Source organism: Trichinella spiralis (assembly GCF_000181795.1).
Source record: "Trichinella spiralis strain ISS 195 chromosome Unknown Scfld4, whole genome shotgun sequence".
Taxonomy (NCBI): domain Eukaryota; kingdom Metazoa; phylum Nematoda; class Enoplea; order Trichinellida; family Trichinellidae; genus Trichinella; species Trichinella spiralis.
The window spans coordinates 3,420,510-3,436,487 of record NW_003526943.1 but is presented as its reverse complement, the minus strand read 5'-3'; the positions used below and the strand labels follow the sequence as shown (position 1 = coordinate 3,436,487).

General features: G+C 30.6%; 4 protein-coding genes across 4 annotated transcripts; 1 reads left to right on the top strand and 3 right to left on the bottom strand.

The window, feature by feature from the left end:
• Nucleotides 1-4,755: 4,755 nt before the first annotated feature.
• Tsp_00864 (nucleolar MIF4G domain-containing protein 1) lies at nt 4,756-5,585 on the bottom strand. Its single transcript, XM_003376612.1, has 3 exons — nt 5,482-5,585; nt 5,296-5,366; nt 4,756-5,222 (listed from the first exon to the last, which is right to left on the bottom strand). Exons 1-3 carry the CDS (start codon nt 5,583-5,585, stop codon nt 4,756-4,758), a joined length of 642 nt encoding a protein of 213 aa, XP_003376660.1.
• A 253-nt stretch (nt 5,586-5,838) lies between these two features.
• Tsp_00865 (putative H/ACA ribonucleoprotein complex subunit 4) lies at nt 5,839-9,414 on the bottom strand. Its single transcript, XM_003376611.1, has 16 exons — nt 9,399-9,414; nt 9,029-9,126; nt 8,604-8,681; nt 8,459-8,550; nt 8,218-8,335; nt 8,028-8,159; nt 7,839-8,001; nt 7,653-7,783; nt 7,119-7,302; nt 7,029-7,045; nt 6,783-6,903; nt 6,483-6,601; nt 6,314-6,417; nt 6,190-6,244; nt 6,031-6,126; nt 5,839-5,904 (listed from the first exon to the last, which is right to left on the bottom strand). The coding sequence occupies exons 1-16, from the start codon at nt 9,412-9,414 to the stop codon at nt 5,839-5,841; spliced, it is 1,590 nt and encodes a 529-aa protein (XP_003376659.1).
• Nucleotides 9,415-10,206: 792 nt separating this feature from the next.
• Nucleotides 10,207-11,350, top strand: Tsp_00866 (conserved hypothetical protein). Its single transcript, XM_003376610.1, has 2 exons — nt 10,207-10,270; nt 10,623-11,350. The coding sequence occupies exons 1-2, from the start codon at nt 10,207-10,209 to the stop codon at nt 11,348-11,350; spliced, it is 792 nt and encodes a 263-aa protein (XP_003376658.1).
• Nucleotides 11,351-12,054: 704 nt separating this feature from the next.
• Nucleotides 12,055-14,924, bottom strand: Tsp_00867 (ecdysone receptor). Its single transcript, XM_003376609.1, has 8 exons — nt 14,897-14,924; nt 14,436-14,744; nt 14,173-14,313; nt 14,017-14,120; nt 13,817-13,957; nt 13,602-13,763; nt 13,311-13,542; nt 12,055-12,659 (listed from the first exon to the last, which is right to left on the bottom strand). The coding sequence occupies exons 1-8, from the start codon at nt 14,922-14,924 to the stop codon at nt 12,055-12,057; spliced, it is 1,722 nt and encodes a 573-aa protein (XP_003376657.1).
• Nucleotides 14,925-15,978: the final 1,054 nt, after the last annotated feature.

The following is a 15,978-nucleotide window of genomic DNA, read 5'->3' as shown; positions in this document are numbered from 1 at the left end:
CAGTCCCAGCAATATAGCAGCACCAATAGCAGAGAACTGAAATCGAATGGGACGCATTTATAAATTGGATCATTAGGTCAATGTTTTTCGATCGATGCATTTTATCTAGCTGGTCAGCAGCCCATGCCGTAAAATCCCATCGGGAGGGGCCCAAATCGATCCAAAAATTACTTTCACTATTGTCCATCGTAATTTTATTTCTACCCTCTTCCTCTTGTACTTCATTGTTGAAATAAACTTGAAATTTTTATTTTTATTTAACTGCAATTTAATTCCCCCTCCCTCCCCCCCCCCTACACACACACACACACACACACACACAGTGAACATGCGACGGAATTTAAATTGAAAACATTCCTTTCAGCAAACACGGAAAAGATCCAAAAAACACCCACCTATCTGTTATGCCAAATTTCTTTCTTTTATTTTTTCTTCATGTGAACAGGAAATCAAATATTGTTAAACAACTAAAACTGTACCTTTATTTATTCATTTTTAATTATTATTGTATGCAGTGCAATGTGGACGTGAAAAATATATTTTTATTTGAAAAGTTAATTCGATTATAGAAAAAATATTGTAAATTTTGAGAAATTCAATTCTGCATCTCTTTGTTTCTTCTATTTGAATATTTGTTGAAAACAAAATAATTGAGAATATTGTTGTCATCATCAATGCACGAATCGCTTTTCTATCCACCATTGAATGTTTTAAATAAAGCCCATTCAGTCATTTATAAATGCATGTCCATTTTAATTAAATCATCACAAACAAAAGACCATTGGAAATGAAATATCTATAAAAGGGTACTTTATAAAATAAATGAAAACTTGCTACATTCTTCAACGAAAGGAAAAGTTTGCAATCGTCAACTTTAACCAAAAGAAGCTTTTGAATTTTTGACTGTATTGTGTGCTGATAATGATTTATATAATTATAACACCGAGTGAAGTGTCTCGAATGTGTTCTGCTTCATCGAACGTTGCTTTACCATAATTTTCAATGACTGCACAACAATGATCGTGACAAGTTACATTTCAAAATCAGCAAACAGCAAGCCCATTGTGCTGCTCATTAACGCGTTGCATAAAATGAATGCTTGTTGCTGATCAGATTGGTTTTGTTTATTAAATTGATCAAACGCTCAAATCTATATATTTGTAGTTTGAATAAGAAAATTTCACTTGTCTTCATTGAGCTTCTTTGCTCCGCTTTTACATATATACCACCACTGGTAGGTACATTAGCAAGTAATTTTCTTATTCAATTGCAGCACCTGTACTGCTTTGATTCATTTAGCTGTTTAAAAATTTATACACAAAATATATTATCGGTAAACAACTTTTTACTCTGAAATTATGCGGTTCCACAAATAAAAAGTGTATACGTTCATTGTTTCACAGCTTTGAAAAAGAAAGAATTTTCTTCTGAAATAAAAAATAAAAAAAAGGAAAGGGAAAAATTCCAATCTCTCAGTTACGTCACATGCAGTAAAAGATTTAAATTTATCAATTAGGCAATTCAATTGGTTCAATTATAAACATTTAACATTAAAATAGTAAATAATTTCTCAAATAGAAAATTATCTTAAAATTGAATAACCAATTTGTAAGTAATAATTTAAATATGCTTTTTTTGTTTTCGGTTTGAAATCGATAAAAATATTATTATCATAGGAACTTAGTCATTCAATGATGGAGCTTCATCTGAGCTTTGTTCGGAAAAAAAAGCAAATTAAGAAAACAAATTTATCAGATTCGAGGATGTGCAGCAATTTGGAAAGTTTTATCATCGAAAAAAAGCAAAACAAATAAATAATCAAGCTTAAATTGTATTAGAAAAGCAACAAGAAGAACAACAAGAAAAAAAAAGAAATCCGCCTCTGCTTAACAATTATAAGCATTTGATATAAATTCTATAAATAGCTGGTAAAATATTTTCAACATAAAAAGTTTCAGCAATTCAGTGGTGATAAATCAAGCAAACACCCCTCATATATTTATAGCAAAAAACAGTATGAAAAGCTGCACACATAAATATAAACAAACAAACAAACAAACATTCGAATTAAATTATTTTATGACGCGAAATATTCAAAAAAACAAGCAAAAGCATAAAAGTATGTTTCAAAGAAGAGTAAAATGACATGGAATGCAATTTTTTAAAATTATGATGGCCATTCAGATGCTATTGAAGAAAAAATATATTCCAAAGACGTAAAGAAAACAGTATTTTCAAAACCCATTGTAAAAACAAAATTGAAAAGAATTTTGAAATAAATAATTTTTTTTCAAATATAAGAAAACGGTGAAATTTGATAGTGGCATAGTGGTGTTGATAGATTGAAATAATATCCTCAAACTTTCCATTGAAAAATTATGCAATAATATAATTTTGTGAATATTTGAAATAAAAGTTTTCATTTTTATTTCATCTGTGCATGTTCAAAAGCAAATGCAGTTGCAGTTTTGTTAATTTTAGCATATTATTGATGTTATTCTTTTCAAAAGTAATATGAATTAATTTCACCTCATCTAATCTTTACAATTTTTTGCTTGTAATTGAAATTGTACGAAATTTATTTAATCTACTTTATTATAATATAACAGAAAATTTCAATTTTCAAGATTAAAAGAAAAAAAAAAGAATTAAAATACCTTTCGATGGATAATTTATTTAGAAAAAAACCAGATGAAATTACAATAAATAGTTTAATATCAAAATTTTACGCAGATAAAATAAAAGTATATAAAACTGAAAAAAAGTATAAAAGACAAAAAAACAAACAATTATCCAACCTGTTACTGTTGAAATGAATTGAATATACTTCTGGATGTAGTACCTTGGATGAGGTGAATAGTCATGCGACAAGTTGTATGACGCTCTGAGGTTTGTTAGAAATTCGTTGGAAAGAGTAGATGAATGTGATTGGCTAATTTTGTTTTGGCAACATGCTGAGCAAGTGGGCTCTACGATTTGTTCTAAATATATACATGTGTGTGTGTGTGTGTGTGTGTATATATATGCATAATATATGATTATTACTTGGCGTCTTCAGTCGCGTTATTTGAACGAAGCCGTTGTGGAAAATTGTTTGAACGACGTCTAGCAAAATTAGCCAAAGCGTGGAAAGCTGCGGTGTAGACGGCGGGGCAGAGCGTTCGTTCGGCAGGAAGTGATCGTTTGACAAATGATGATGTCCGCTTTGTCAGTCAACAACAATCGCAATTTGATCCAAACTCTTCTTCATAAAACAATCAAAATCAAAAGCCCAAACATCGATCTCTGCCGGACATTTCTGATGCATCCTCAGTTTTGCATAGAGGCCGACCATACAGGTGGTACCAACAGTAGAAAAACGGATACGGATGATTTGTTGATTTGGAAAAAAAGAAATTTGAAAAAAAATATATTCATCTTCTCCCACTGCTTATTTCGAAAAGGAATATTTAATTTCATCCATTATTCGTCTAACTTATACGGCTAAAAATAGCACTGCTTTTGAAATTCCACATGACCAACGCTTTTGATAAGAAAAAAAAACAAAGAAATATTTTAATTATGCTGACAGTTTTTTTGGTTTTTAAATTTTCCAAACAAAAAACTCAATTCGGATTATTGCATTCGTTTTTGCATTGTTTCAGATTAGAAATTTCAATCAGTTTTCAATAAAATTACACATTTTCAATTGTCACACCCATAATTATTCATTAATCGATGGACTAACCAACTAGCTAACCGTTTGATAGATTGAATCCAATCCACATTACTGATTTCATTCAGTTTACCATTTGAACTTTCTATTTTGTTATTAAAAAGTCTGTATGAGTATTAATTAATTTTTTATAATTTTATTTGCTTTACATGAAATTTACAAAAGCACTCTTCATTGTAAATATGAAACGTAATTTTGATTAAACTGAGAAAATTAATTTCATTTACAACTCGTACAATAAAAAAAATTGCCTTTATTGCTCATTAATATTTTATTTTTAATCATTTTTATTAAAAACAACTGAACACGATGTACAAGAAAAGAAGCAAAAAACAATCTAGTCGAATTCAATATTATCCACTTGTAGCAGCAGTTGTTGGCATTCAATGTTTCATTGTAATTTATAAAATTATGATGCTTTTTTTCTGAAATAATTTTATTTTTACACTGATGATCATTTTTCTGATCATGCACATTTTGCGAAATATTCCATAAAGTTAATCACTACTCCAATATGTATTTGAATAAATGCATCCTAAGAAAAAAAAATTTCATCCTCCCATATAAATTAACTGAACGAAGATGGATTTTATGATTTGAAAAAACCCTTTCGCAAATGATCGACAAATTCTGAATCAACAATCTGTCAAATAAATATTCTTGAGAGAATTAGTAAAAGTTTTCTAATCACTTTAAAAAAATTACACGAGTAACTTGTTGAAATTCATGTTTATGAAAAAAAAACAAATGGCTTGATTATGCACTTCAGTTTTACAATATTTCGTCTGCACACAAATAATAAATTATACGAAATTTCCAACGTGCCATCATTGCGCTATTATTAATTTTTCAACAGCATTTATTTTACTTGATTATTGTAAACAAGTGTAAATTTAAATTTAATTAAAAACAAAACGCAACAAATACATGCATGCATACAATGTGTCTATTAACATAATGACAATATATTAATTATTTAAACAATTAAATAAATAATATGATTAAAAAAGTCTTAATTATCTTAAAATTTTGATACAAATTCATCTCTTGGAATGCAAATATTCGATGGCGGTACGTTCCTGGGCACTTTTAAATTTCATATCATTTTCAGCGGGGTCTTTCCCTCCTTCCACTTTGGGAGCACCAGCAGCCTGTGGCTTATCTTTCGGAACAAAAAATGCAATAGTATTTCCTGACTGCACAGTGATGTAATCTTCCAGTTGGTCTTTGCTTACAAAATTACCACCAGGTTTATTTTTGGGATCCGCTACCACGCCAGCTGCGGCTGCTGCTTCTGCTGGTACTGGTCCCGCAGCTGGCGGATTTTGGCCTGCCATATCTTTCATTTGCGCTTGGAGTTGTTGAAAATTGTCAAAAACGTTCGACAAATTCGGTTTTATTGTGTCATAATCGTCGCTGCGTGGCACTTTTTCCATCTTCTTCGGAGCTGCATCGACCACCTCCGGTTTAGGCTCTTCTTTGGTAATCGGTTCCACAGGGGGCGGGGCTGTGGATTCATTTTTAGCTTTTTTTTTACAACAACAACAACACAACCAATTCATATTTTCACTTGATCAAACCGATCAACTTCTTCTCAGCACAACAATTCGCCAAATGAATCAACTTTCCAACTTTGCCCATTGCTAACGCGCTTTATTTTAAAGTGTAAAATTCTATTTTAAACTACTACTCCCTAGCTATTTCTAATTTAAAACTTTAAACCACACCGCAATCTTTATTCAGCTCGCGTTGTTCACTTCACTCACATCGAAGGAAAGTTGAGAATTATTGCTTTTCTCACAGTTTCGCCAACTGAAATGAATCGACAAGACAAATCTCTACGTACAGAAGATGAAAATAATCTCATCATTTTATGATAATTTGAAAACATTTCAATTCCCCAAAAATCTACACACAACATACAGAATTTATGAAAATTCTCGTAATCTGTAACTTTTATATCAAAAAACTGCCATTGTTGCGCTATTTTTACATGTCAATATTACGCACTGCTCATCAATTCTCAAAAGTCAAGCTATCATTAACAAATACCGACAAAAATTACAAATGCAAAAAATTGTTTATTCCAAAAGAACACGCAAAACGATGATTTTTCAACAGTATCATTCATCTTCAAGTGCTTTTTCCTTTTTCTTTTTCTTCTTCTTTTTCTTTTCTGGTATCTCAACCTGAATAAACTCACATTATAATATTTAATATTCAATAAACCAATTGAAAAAAAATACAATGGCACATGCAAATACAACAGATTTTCAATAGCCATTGCACAACATTTATTCATTCATATACATTACCTGTGCTTCATCATCGCTATCACTTTGTACTGTTTGTAAAGTTTCAATCTTCATTTTCTTGGCTGGCTGATTACCATCATCTTCCTCTTCATCATCCTGAAACAAAATTAAAAAAATAAATCTTAAATGAAACATTCAAGTTTAATAGTAAAATATTACATTTCGCTTGTCTTTTTCATTTTCTGCATTTTCTGATTCAGATGTTTCTTTAACACTAGAAATATAAAGTAATTGAAAAAAAACATTTCAATCAGTCAAATCAGAATTAATTAAAAGTGTCTACTTTGGATTGATGTAAATTTTATGCCAATCTGATGGAGTACGTTCATTGGGCTTGCCAAATTCATCCAGTAAACCTGCTTTGATCATTTGCTTCTTCTTCATTGCCTGTGTAGGGAAAAAATTTTCAATTAAAACAACAAACACTCGGTCAATATTTTCAAATCACATACTACAGGTCCTAGACACCATCTTCTCGGATATACATCCCTTTCCATGATTACTCTCTTAATTTTTGCCACCACTCCGTGATCACATCCTGCGATTGTCGAAGAAGTCATCAACGCAATGCCTGAAAAAAGCAGTATGATTCAAAATTGAATACTTATATTTGCATTATTTTTATTTTTTAAACAATTTCATCTCACATTATCAAGAAACCAAGCAAAATATCATTCGAATAAAAATTAAGCTTGTTTGTTATAAAGCAAGTGAAAACAAACACAAAGGTAATTCAAACTTCCAACACGCACCCAAACATACGGCCTCTCCCTTCGTAGACATCACTACTACGTCGTCGTTTAATTCAATTCCACTTTCATATTTCAATATGCCCGGGAGTAAAATTTTTGCCCCGTAGCAAATGGCATTCACCTAAAAAAAATTTCTGTTTGCAATCAAGCGAAATTGAACACCACAATCATCACGAATTATTCAGTCATCACTCTTTGCAAACACTATATAGCACATTATCTGAAGCAACAACAATCAGTTGCTACCTTATCAGATGTGCGAACTAAAATTAAAATATATAAATTGATACAATCAAATAAAATGCTGCTAATCAATGAAAAATGAAGATAAATTACAGCAGCGATAGCATACAATGAATGTAAACTGTTCACTTACGGCACTATCTTTCACTACTATGCGTTTCATACCGACAAGCAATTTCTCCAAAGGAGAAATTACATAACGTAAATACGACTCATCTTGACAATTATCGTACAACCACTGCGCATCCATCACATCGTGCATAGTAACCATGTTGTCCTAGAGAAGAAATATTACATTTTCATTACCCGTGAATTGATAATTAAATGCAAGTGTCTTTATGATGTGCAAAAATTATGCTGAAGTTTTTTGGAACAATTTACAAATCAAACATTCATCAAATGCAAATCAACGCTCAATAATTTTCATGATATTATTTGTTCAAATATCAGTATGCTAGTACTTATGAAACATAAAACCATATTATGAATACTTTCCAACTGATACAAAAATTACATTTACAAAAAACAAAAAAAATTAAATAATATGCAAAGCAAGTATAAAATTGCTTCTAAAGCAACGTATCTATGCGTATTGCATGCAAATTGAAGATAAAACATTAAAGTTACTTTCTCTGAAGTATGGCCAGAACGAATGCGACGCAATTCTTGCATGACACCTCCAACGCCGAGTATATAACCAAGATGAACACACAAAGTTCGCACATACGTGCCTGCTTCACATTTCACAATGAACACGCCTGTAAGATAGAAAGTTTAAATCAAAAAGTGCTCGACATTAAAATATAAAAATACCCATATTTCTTTCTTCATCATATTCCAACAGCTTGTTTTCATAAACAGTACGAATGCGAAGCTGTCTCTTCACGGCAGATATCAATGGCGGTCTTTGAAACAGTGCACCAGTTAATCGTTCCAATGCCAATAAAAGAAAAAAACAAAACAACATAAAATATACCTAAAAATAAATAAACTTCAGCTTACTTCAACCACTTTGCGTTTGCTTTCCACTGATCCGTGTAGCTTAAACACGCAAACGTATTCTTTGCCTGCACTTTGCTGAGATTTGACCAGTCTCGTCGCACGATCAATGCAAACAATCAAACATCCCGAAACCTCAATTAAAATAATTTAAAAAATAACTAATCTCTTTTAGTTTGATAATACGTTTTACTTTTGGATCCAAAGTACCACTATGTCCAGTTTTTGGAACACGAAGAATTCTTTTTATCCAAGAAACTACTTCATGACTCGAAGGATTTGCAGGCTTGTCCAAGTTGATGAAACCGGCACTGAAGATAATGATAATATGATGACGATGTTCACGATTTAAAAAATAAACAACTTTTAATTTAATTTCATCATATCAGAATAGTGTATTTGTATTTTATAAAAATTTTCTAAATAAAAATAACCTGATATAGTCTTTGATATTTCGATTCAGAGGAGAGCTGCCTGCAACAATTGGTGTAAAATGATTTGATCGTGAGTTCAACCGCTCATAATCCTTAAAATATTACAAATGGAATGTCTGAGAAAAAATACTAAACTTGTCAATACCTTGAGTAAAAGTGGCCATTCTGAGGTCTTCAATTTCGGGGGCTTCTCTGAAGGTTTAATCCAGTTCTCTTCCGACATCTATGTCGTAAACTGTACTTCTATAAAGTCAAACATGAATAGTATTACAGAAAATTTAATCGAAACAATTCATATAATGATATTTCATTTAAGAATATTATTACCAGATGCTAAGAAAATTTTTATTTACGAATAGGTAAGTATTAAAAAGAACAGCATTCAATTTAATTATAAAAATTGACAAAAAAGAATAGCATTTTGCGCAAAATGACTTGGCAATCATTATAAGTTAAAGCAAAAAAGTGAAATTTTTTACATGGCATTTTTTTCATTTTTACATAAGTATTTTTATACAGAAATGCTACATATTTATGTAATTTAAAAGTTTATTTCTGTATTGATTTTACTTTTTGTACACAAAGTGCAGCATCAAGTCGTACTGTACAAATATTCAGGTTTGCATTTACAGTTAAAATTTGGAGATTGTTTCTATTGAAAAACACAGCTTTAAAATTTTATTTAATTTAAATTTTAATGTCTAAAATATTTATTTATTTTTTAGTAATAAATTATATATATATTGGAGATAAATATTCAGCCATGTTCATGTAGTTTATGTTTGAAATGGTAATAATCATTTCATCTTAAGTAAATTTTATAATAAATAGCATGTATTTTAAATTTGATTGAAAAGCGTATTTTTTACTTTTCATAGAATTTTTATGTTCTTAAAATTATCAGTAGCTGCTTTTATCTATTTTTAAAACAGATTCTTACTATAAATTGAGTTCATAGCATTTATACGCGAAATAATTTGCGTTTATAGTCTTTATCGACATATATTTATCTCATGTTGAAGTTCTTTTCAATATCATTAATAAACATGTCTTTCTCCTTTTTTCTCTCTCTCTCTTTGATATAAGCAATGTTCATTTAATGTAATGTTCATTATGCATTAATTTACTGTGTGCAAGGAATATTCCTTGATTTACTCAGAAATAAATATTCAATGATCCTTATTTAAGCCTGCGTAAAATAATACATTGTAATTATTTTAGCAGTAAAATAGTAATAATCATTTGATTTTATCTGCATATCATACCGCATTAGCAGTATATTTATTGCAATCATTATTTTCTACTTTACTTAAGAAAAAATTAAAATATGAAGATAAGCACTAAAAAATAATTGTTATTTTAGAAATTTCTGTTGTTTTCGATCAGTTTCTAATATAAGAAAGAAATTTTCCTTTCAACGTTTATTGCTTAATCAATCTGATTTAAAATTAATTGCTGGAAAAATAAAATTTACTCTTCCTGAAATTATTTTTACATAAGCTAGTACTGATTATTTTCAATGCTATCTTGTCCAAGACAGGCGAAATTCAAAAGCCTTTTTTGTCATCAGAATGTCCAACTGTACAGAGTAATATTATTTTTAATTACTATTATTATTATTTCATTTGGCATTAAAGGGAATTAATCAAATTATTGCATATTTCACTTATAATTAAAATATGTATTCTATTCTATAAGATACATTTTTGCAATTTTGAAAAATATTCAAAATGCATTTTAATTTCTAGATGCACCTTGAAAAGCATCACTGTTGCAACTCCCGCACAGCGTACAGTTTTAGATATTTTGAATGTATGCATAGGCCAAATAACGTTTTTTACTCAGATATACTGCTTGATTTTATTCATGCAAAGAAGTATGAAATGCTGCTTGTACAAAGTTACTTGTGGTAAATTTGAAAAATTATACATCTTAAATATATGTATTTCAATCTATGCTGTACTCGATGAATTTTATGATAAATTTTAAAGTTAGAAAATAAGAAAGCTAAGTTTTATATATTTTCAAATGCAAACAAAAGTTATATTTAATAAGCTTAAAATAATCTGCTAATTAATTGTATTTGAGTTAAAATTTGCGGTTAATTATTGTACTGACTGAATTCTATGCAGAATATTGTTGTTTTCTAATCTACGCCTTTCAGTCTATGCTTTTGGAAGTGCCATTGCCAGCCTTGGTCTGGCATTTGAATGTGAAAAATGTAGCAAACTTTGGGCAACCACAGCTTACAGGGACAAGATGAGCTGCTTTTATTTTGCTCCGAATGCGCAACTTTATCTGATTGGAAATCATTTGATGGAATGTTCAGTAATCGCGTTGTCAACAATTATATTCACAGAATCGAGAATAAGGAGCTCCAATTTTTTCTTACGACGTTTGAGGAATATATCCATTTGTTTATTTTTTATTTTATCTCTGACATGTTGGCTTGTTGGCTTATGGCTTAGCACCTCAATGTCAGGCGATCAGTTTGTGAATAGTTGTTACTTTGTCGACGTGGTAGAAAGACAATTTTGGCTTGGCTTCACTGTTTTTATGGCATGTTCAAGCGCTTTATCTCTTCTTGCAGTTTTCATTTCCGCGTGGCATTTGCAAAAAAGAACCATCATCAACGATCAGTTTTCTGCTTTACGTTTTCGACGTCGAATTACAGCACACAAGTGGATTTTTAAAGTAATATTTTTTACGATAATTATTCTGAACACTCCTTGGCTATTCGAAGTTCTCGGTGGAGTCTGGGAAATTAGACGGAATGCAATGAGTAGCTTTTTTTGGATGCTGCAGCCTGTCATGTTATGTTTGTTTAACATGATTAATCAAGTATGCCATGATTCAGGATGCATTTGTCAGAACACTGTTAGTAGATCATGAATTTAAAGTATTATGAAATGTTTTGTAAAAAAATTTATTACTCGGAAATTTTTAATTTTTAAGAAATCAGAAAATAATAAAGTTATATTGAATTTTATTCTGGTTGGAATTATTTTAAATTATACAATCAAAGCAGAAGAATATTGCGCAATAATTTAACCGCTGTGCTCCAAAGAATACAGCTTTATAAATGGTTTAAACATTGACTATCAAATATTAATTTCAAATTGAATACAAAAAAAGGCTATATATTTGCGTTTGATTTATTTTAAAAATAAAAGTCATTCTTTAACGACTGTCTAATTAATAAAAGCCTACTTTGCATTGAAAAGTTATTTATTTATTACTTTAAAATAAACCAAATCAAACAATTGACAATTTAGTGAAAGGAATAAATTTTATTGTTAAAAAAGTCTAACTTCGTACATTTTCGATTAAGATTGTTCAACTAAGAAAAATGTAATATAAAAGTTCAGTTTGAATAAAAACAAAGTACATATAATAAAAAAGCAAACAACTAATGAACAATATAATTTTGAAAACAGAAAAATTAAAAACTAACAACGGGAATTTTAAATCAAGCAGTGTCAATTTCTAATGGCTTCAATGACGCAATAACAACGATTAACAAATACATCAAAGTGAATATTTCAAATATTTATATTATTGTTTGCAATATAATTTGCCTTTTTATAGTGTAATTTTCATGTCGAACGCGTGTCAACTGTGGCTATTGGTTGGTCATGCTTGAAAAAAGAGCCCAATGTTGACGTCACCGCTTCGTGTAGCAAATCTTCAGCTGGCTCTAAACCATTGGAAGCTGTGGAATGTGATAAATAGACGCCGTTGGTGAGAGAAGTTGGCTGTTCAAAAAATGCAAAACGACCGGATGCATCCGTCGGCGGACCATGTGTAGCTGAAGTTGGTCTTTCCAATGGCTCAACTTTTATTCTCACGTTCGGGATTCTATATCCACCAGGTGCTGGAAGCGTTTCACCAACGTTGCTGTTCTCAGTTTGCCGATTCCGGCATGTTCGACTGGTCGACTTGACAACACCGGCTTTCGTTAAGCCAAATGGTACCGCACTATCTAGATCAACCCCACTGGGAGTTGGGTTTTCTAATTTCAACGAGAACAACTTATCTGCATGTTCAGATCCTAACGTACGTAAATCTGTCAGCTTCATCAGCAGACGAGCAAACATGTTGCGCATCTTTGGCCGTTGTATGTCGACGTAAATCTGGAGCGTGCTTGTATATACTTCTTGAATATCTTCAACTTTCCTTGGTTCCAGAAGACCTTGTCTATCTGAATGTTGAAGAATTTTTCAAATACTTTAAAATGCTTTAACTTTTTTTTCAATAAATGAAAATCATTTCATATTCACTACTGCTACAATATGAAACACTTACACCATTAACTGGCTACGTAATGTATATATTAAAAAAATGCATCTTTACGTTACATAAAAGTCTATGATCATGTAAAGGAATAGCATTAATTTTCCATTAAACGATTTGTCAATGACAATAATTAATTTAAAAATTCCAATTTTCATAAGACTGTAGAAAATGAAAAATAAAATACATAAAACATTATAAATAGTAATTATTTTGTGGCAATTCTAAAAATAGTTTCCACGTGAAAATTGAATCGAGTCAGCAAATGAAATAGGCTAGAAACAAAACAGTCTAGAAGCAACAGTCAGTTCTTAGCAAAAAACACTTTTTTTAACTAGAGTGTAAAACATGCAGCTAAGCCAGGTGGCATCAATTTAAACAAAACAGTTGTCATTATTAGTATTGCAGTGATTTATTTTTAGCAGATCAATATTAATTTATTTTATTTTACGTAAACAAAATAACAAAGCTGTGTCAAAGTGTTTAGAAGAAAAAAATATGTATTTTTTTAATATTGTTAAGATTATGAAAAATTATTATTATTATTAATTTGTATTACCTGAGAACACACTGATGGCAGTGAGAAGTGCAAACTCAGCATTATCAACTTTCAATTTAGCCATCGACTTTGCGAATTCAAATATTGGATCTGTAGCTGTACCCCATCCTGCTTGTCGATACGTCTGACGAGTGTAGGCCCAGTTTGTAACATTGTTTCCCAATACAATGGTGTCTGATTTTATATCGTACCGTCTGGCTGTTTTCATCATCAGCACTTCAGTAGTGCATGCCTAAAAAAATTATTGTTTAATGTTTTTCAAAACAAAAAACTCATTTTGCATAATAAAACGTGTTCTACTTTAATCAGCAAATTCTGATCTTCTGGTAAAAGTGTTGCAAAGCCAGGCAAATGTTTTATAAATTCATATATAAGCTGTACATTCAAAATGGTCAATTCTGCCAGATGTTGAAAATTTGCTGCTTGACATGCTCCGCTTTCATCTGATAGCACCTTGAAAAATATTTTTTTAAGAAAAAGAAAAAAATAAATTATGCATTTAGCACCGTTAGCTTGCTGAGGTCATCATTGGAAGGAACGTCGAATTGTTCTTGACAAAGAAGAACTCGATTCAGTAATTCTCTTTGCTCAGGTGAAAAACTGTTAGCTGAAGTTGGATTAGGACTCGATGAATCAGTTGATGTCACCTGATATTAATAAATAATCTTTATGATAAATACTGTTGCTAAGAAAAAAATTATTTTACCTGTGGAGGACTGCTAACTGTTCCATCTTCATTCACTTTGGAACCAGCTTTGCATTTTCCTTTCGATTCTCTTTTCATACGACATTGTTCTTCTGGTATAACCACTTAAATCAAAAATGGTAATAATAATTTTCAATTTAAATTTTAAACATTTACATTCAGGTCTCATTCCAACATCGAGACATTTCCGTAGACGACATGCTTGACATTTTCGACGCATGTACATATCAATATCACAATGTCCACCGTATTTACAATAATATAAAGCTTTCCTTGTAATGCTTCTTCTAAAGAAACCTTAAAATAAACATTAAGTTTTATTTTACACCAATAATATTATTTTATGATTTATTTTATTATTGTTGATTAAGTTTATTAATTTAATACCTTGCTGCGTAGAACCCATAAACTAAACTTACCTTTGCATCCCTCACATGTAAGGGCATTATAATGGTAACCAGATGCTTTATCGCCGCAAACTAGGCAAAGCTCTTCAGGTGATGTACCGGCAGCACCGTTTCCATGGGTCCGATAATTACTGGATCGCTTTTTCAGTCGTGAATCAGGCGGTGCTGAAGCTACGTATGGAGGTGCGGCTCGATGATAAGTTGTAGCCGAATAAGAAGAATGATGAGAATTTTTTAGTGTTCCCACACTCACAGGTTCAAACCAGTGGTCCATAATTGGATTTTTCGTGTGATACATTCCTTGGTTGGGGTTACCGTGGCCTTAATTAAAAAATCATTTAATTCATCTAAAATGCAATGCATTTGATAACTAAATAATGTATATGAAAAATAATAGAGTAAAATTCCTTTTGCAATTATGAAAAATATGATATATTAATTTTTTGAGTAAACTTTGTTTCAAAACTATTAACTTAAAAACGATTTCAAATGGCACTGCATTATTGCATGTTTGTTTTGAATATGTTTATAAAAATAAAAAGGTATATGTTAAAATAAATATTATTTTATTAATTTTCAAATAAAGTTAAATTAGAATCAATTCATGCAATTTATCTGCATAAATAAATTTGACTGTATTCAAAAATATCATTATTGAAGGTGAAATTGATTTCTTTTTTCTTTCCTTGTTTATGACTATTTCTGTTTTATTCGAAATTAATACTGCTGTATTGGAATCTTCAGATGGATAGATCTTGTGAAGCAATGGAAATTTTGTTCATGTTTAAGGCGGAAGGCCAAGCATGCGTCCATGAGAAAATGATTACGCTGGTGATTGTGCAACCTTGAGAAAAGTTTTAATTAGGTCACAATGGGCATGGTAAAAATGTCCATGCTAAAAGCTGAACTGATGAAGATGAACGTGAACACATACACATACACATACGCATACGCATACACACCGGAAACCAAGCACTCCTGTAAAACGGCAACGACCCCTTGGCCAACCTTGACGATTCATTGTCAAACAATTCAAGCAACTCTATTTCACGTGGTTATTGCAAAGCCAAGGTCTTTGCTATTCTAATCTGCATCAAAACAACCGACTACACAAACAATGGATCATATCCCTCAGGTAGAACTTGCAAAAACTTTGCATCATCATGGCAAGGTCATCATAAAGTAGCAACAATTTACACTTGATTTAACTCAAAGATGACATTTTATAATTGATTTATTTTCCATCTGTTAAGCATGCTACATTAAATGCTTCAAAACTATTTACCGTTGTGAACTGTTTTGATCACTTTTTTTAGATATCATACAATGCTATATTGAAATATTGTCAAAAATGTAAAATTATGTAATACAGAAATAAATGAAACAATGAAGTATTTCAAATGATAAACTTTACAAAACATGAATTCGTGTTTTAGCACTTTTTGCAAAGATATTAAAATTAATATGCAAAATGTTCATAAATATATGAAGCAAAATATTGAAAAGTATAAAAAAAGAATTTTTGTATCGTTTAATGAAAAACAATTCCATCTAA

Coding starts and splice junctions, on each gene's coding strand:
- Tsp_00865 (XM_003376611.1), bottom strand. Junction 8,160..8,217: donor GTGGTACTTTGGATCCAAAA/GTAAAACGTATT, acceptor ATTTTAATTGAG/GTTTCGGGATGTTTGATTGT. Junction 7,303..7,652: donor CTGGCCATACTTCAGAGAAA/GTAACTTTAATG, acceptor TTTCTTCTCTAG/GACAACATGGTTACTATGCA.
- Tsp_00867 (XM_003376609.1), bottom strand. CDS start 14,924: ATGCAGTGCCATTTGAAATCGTTTTTAA. Junction 13,543..13,601: donor TGCTGATTAAAGTAGAACAC/GTTTTATTATGC, acceptor TAATTTTTTTAG/GCATGCACTACTGAAGTGCT. Junction 12,660..13,310: donor TGCCATCAGTGTGTTCTCAG/GTAATACAAATT, acceptor TTCAACATTCAG/ATAGACAAGGTCTTCTGGAA.
- Tsp_00864 (XM_003376612.1), bottom strand. CDS start 5,585: ATGATGAGATTATTTTCATCTTCTGTACGTAGAGATTTGTCTTGTCGA. Junction 5,367..5,481: donor ATTCTCAACTTTCCTTCGAT/GTGAGTGAAGTG, acceptor TTTAAAATAAAG/CGCGTTAGCAATGGGCAAAG. Junction 5,223..5,295: donor TGCTGAGAAGAAGTTGATCG/GTTTGATCAAGT, acceptor ATGAATCCACAG/CCCCGCCCCCTGTGGAACCG.
- Tsp_00866 (XM_003376610.1), top strand. CDS start 10,207: ATGCACCTTGAAAAGCATCACTGTTGCAACTCCCGCACAGCGTACAGT. Junction 10,271..10,622: donor CAGTTTTAGATATTTTGAAT/GTATGCATAGGC, acceptor TACGCCTTTCAG/TCTATGCTTTTGGAAGTGCC.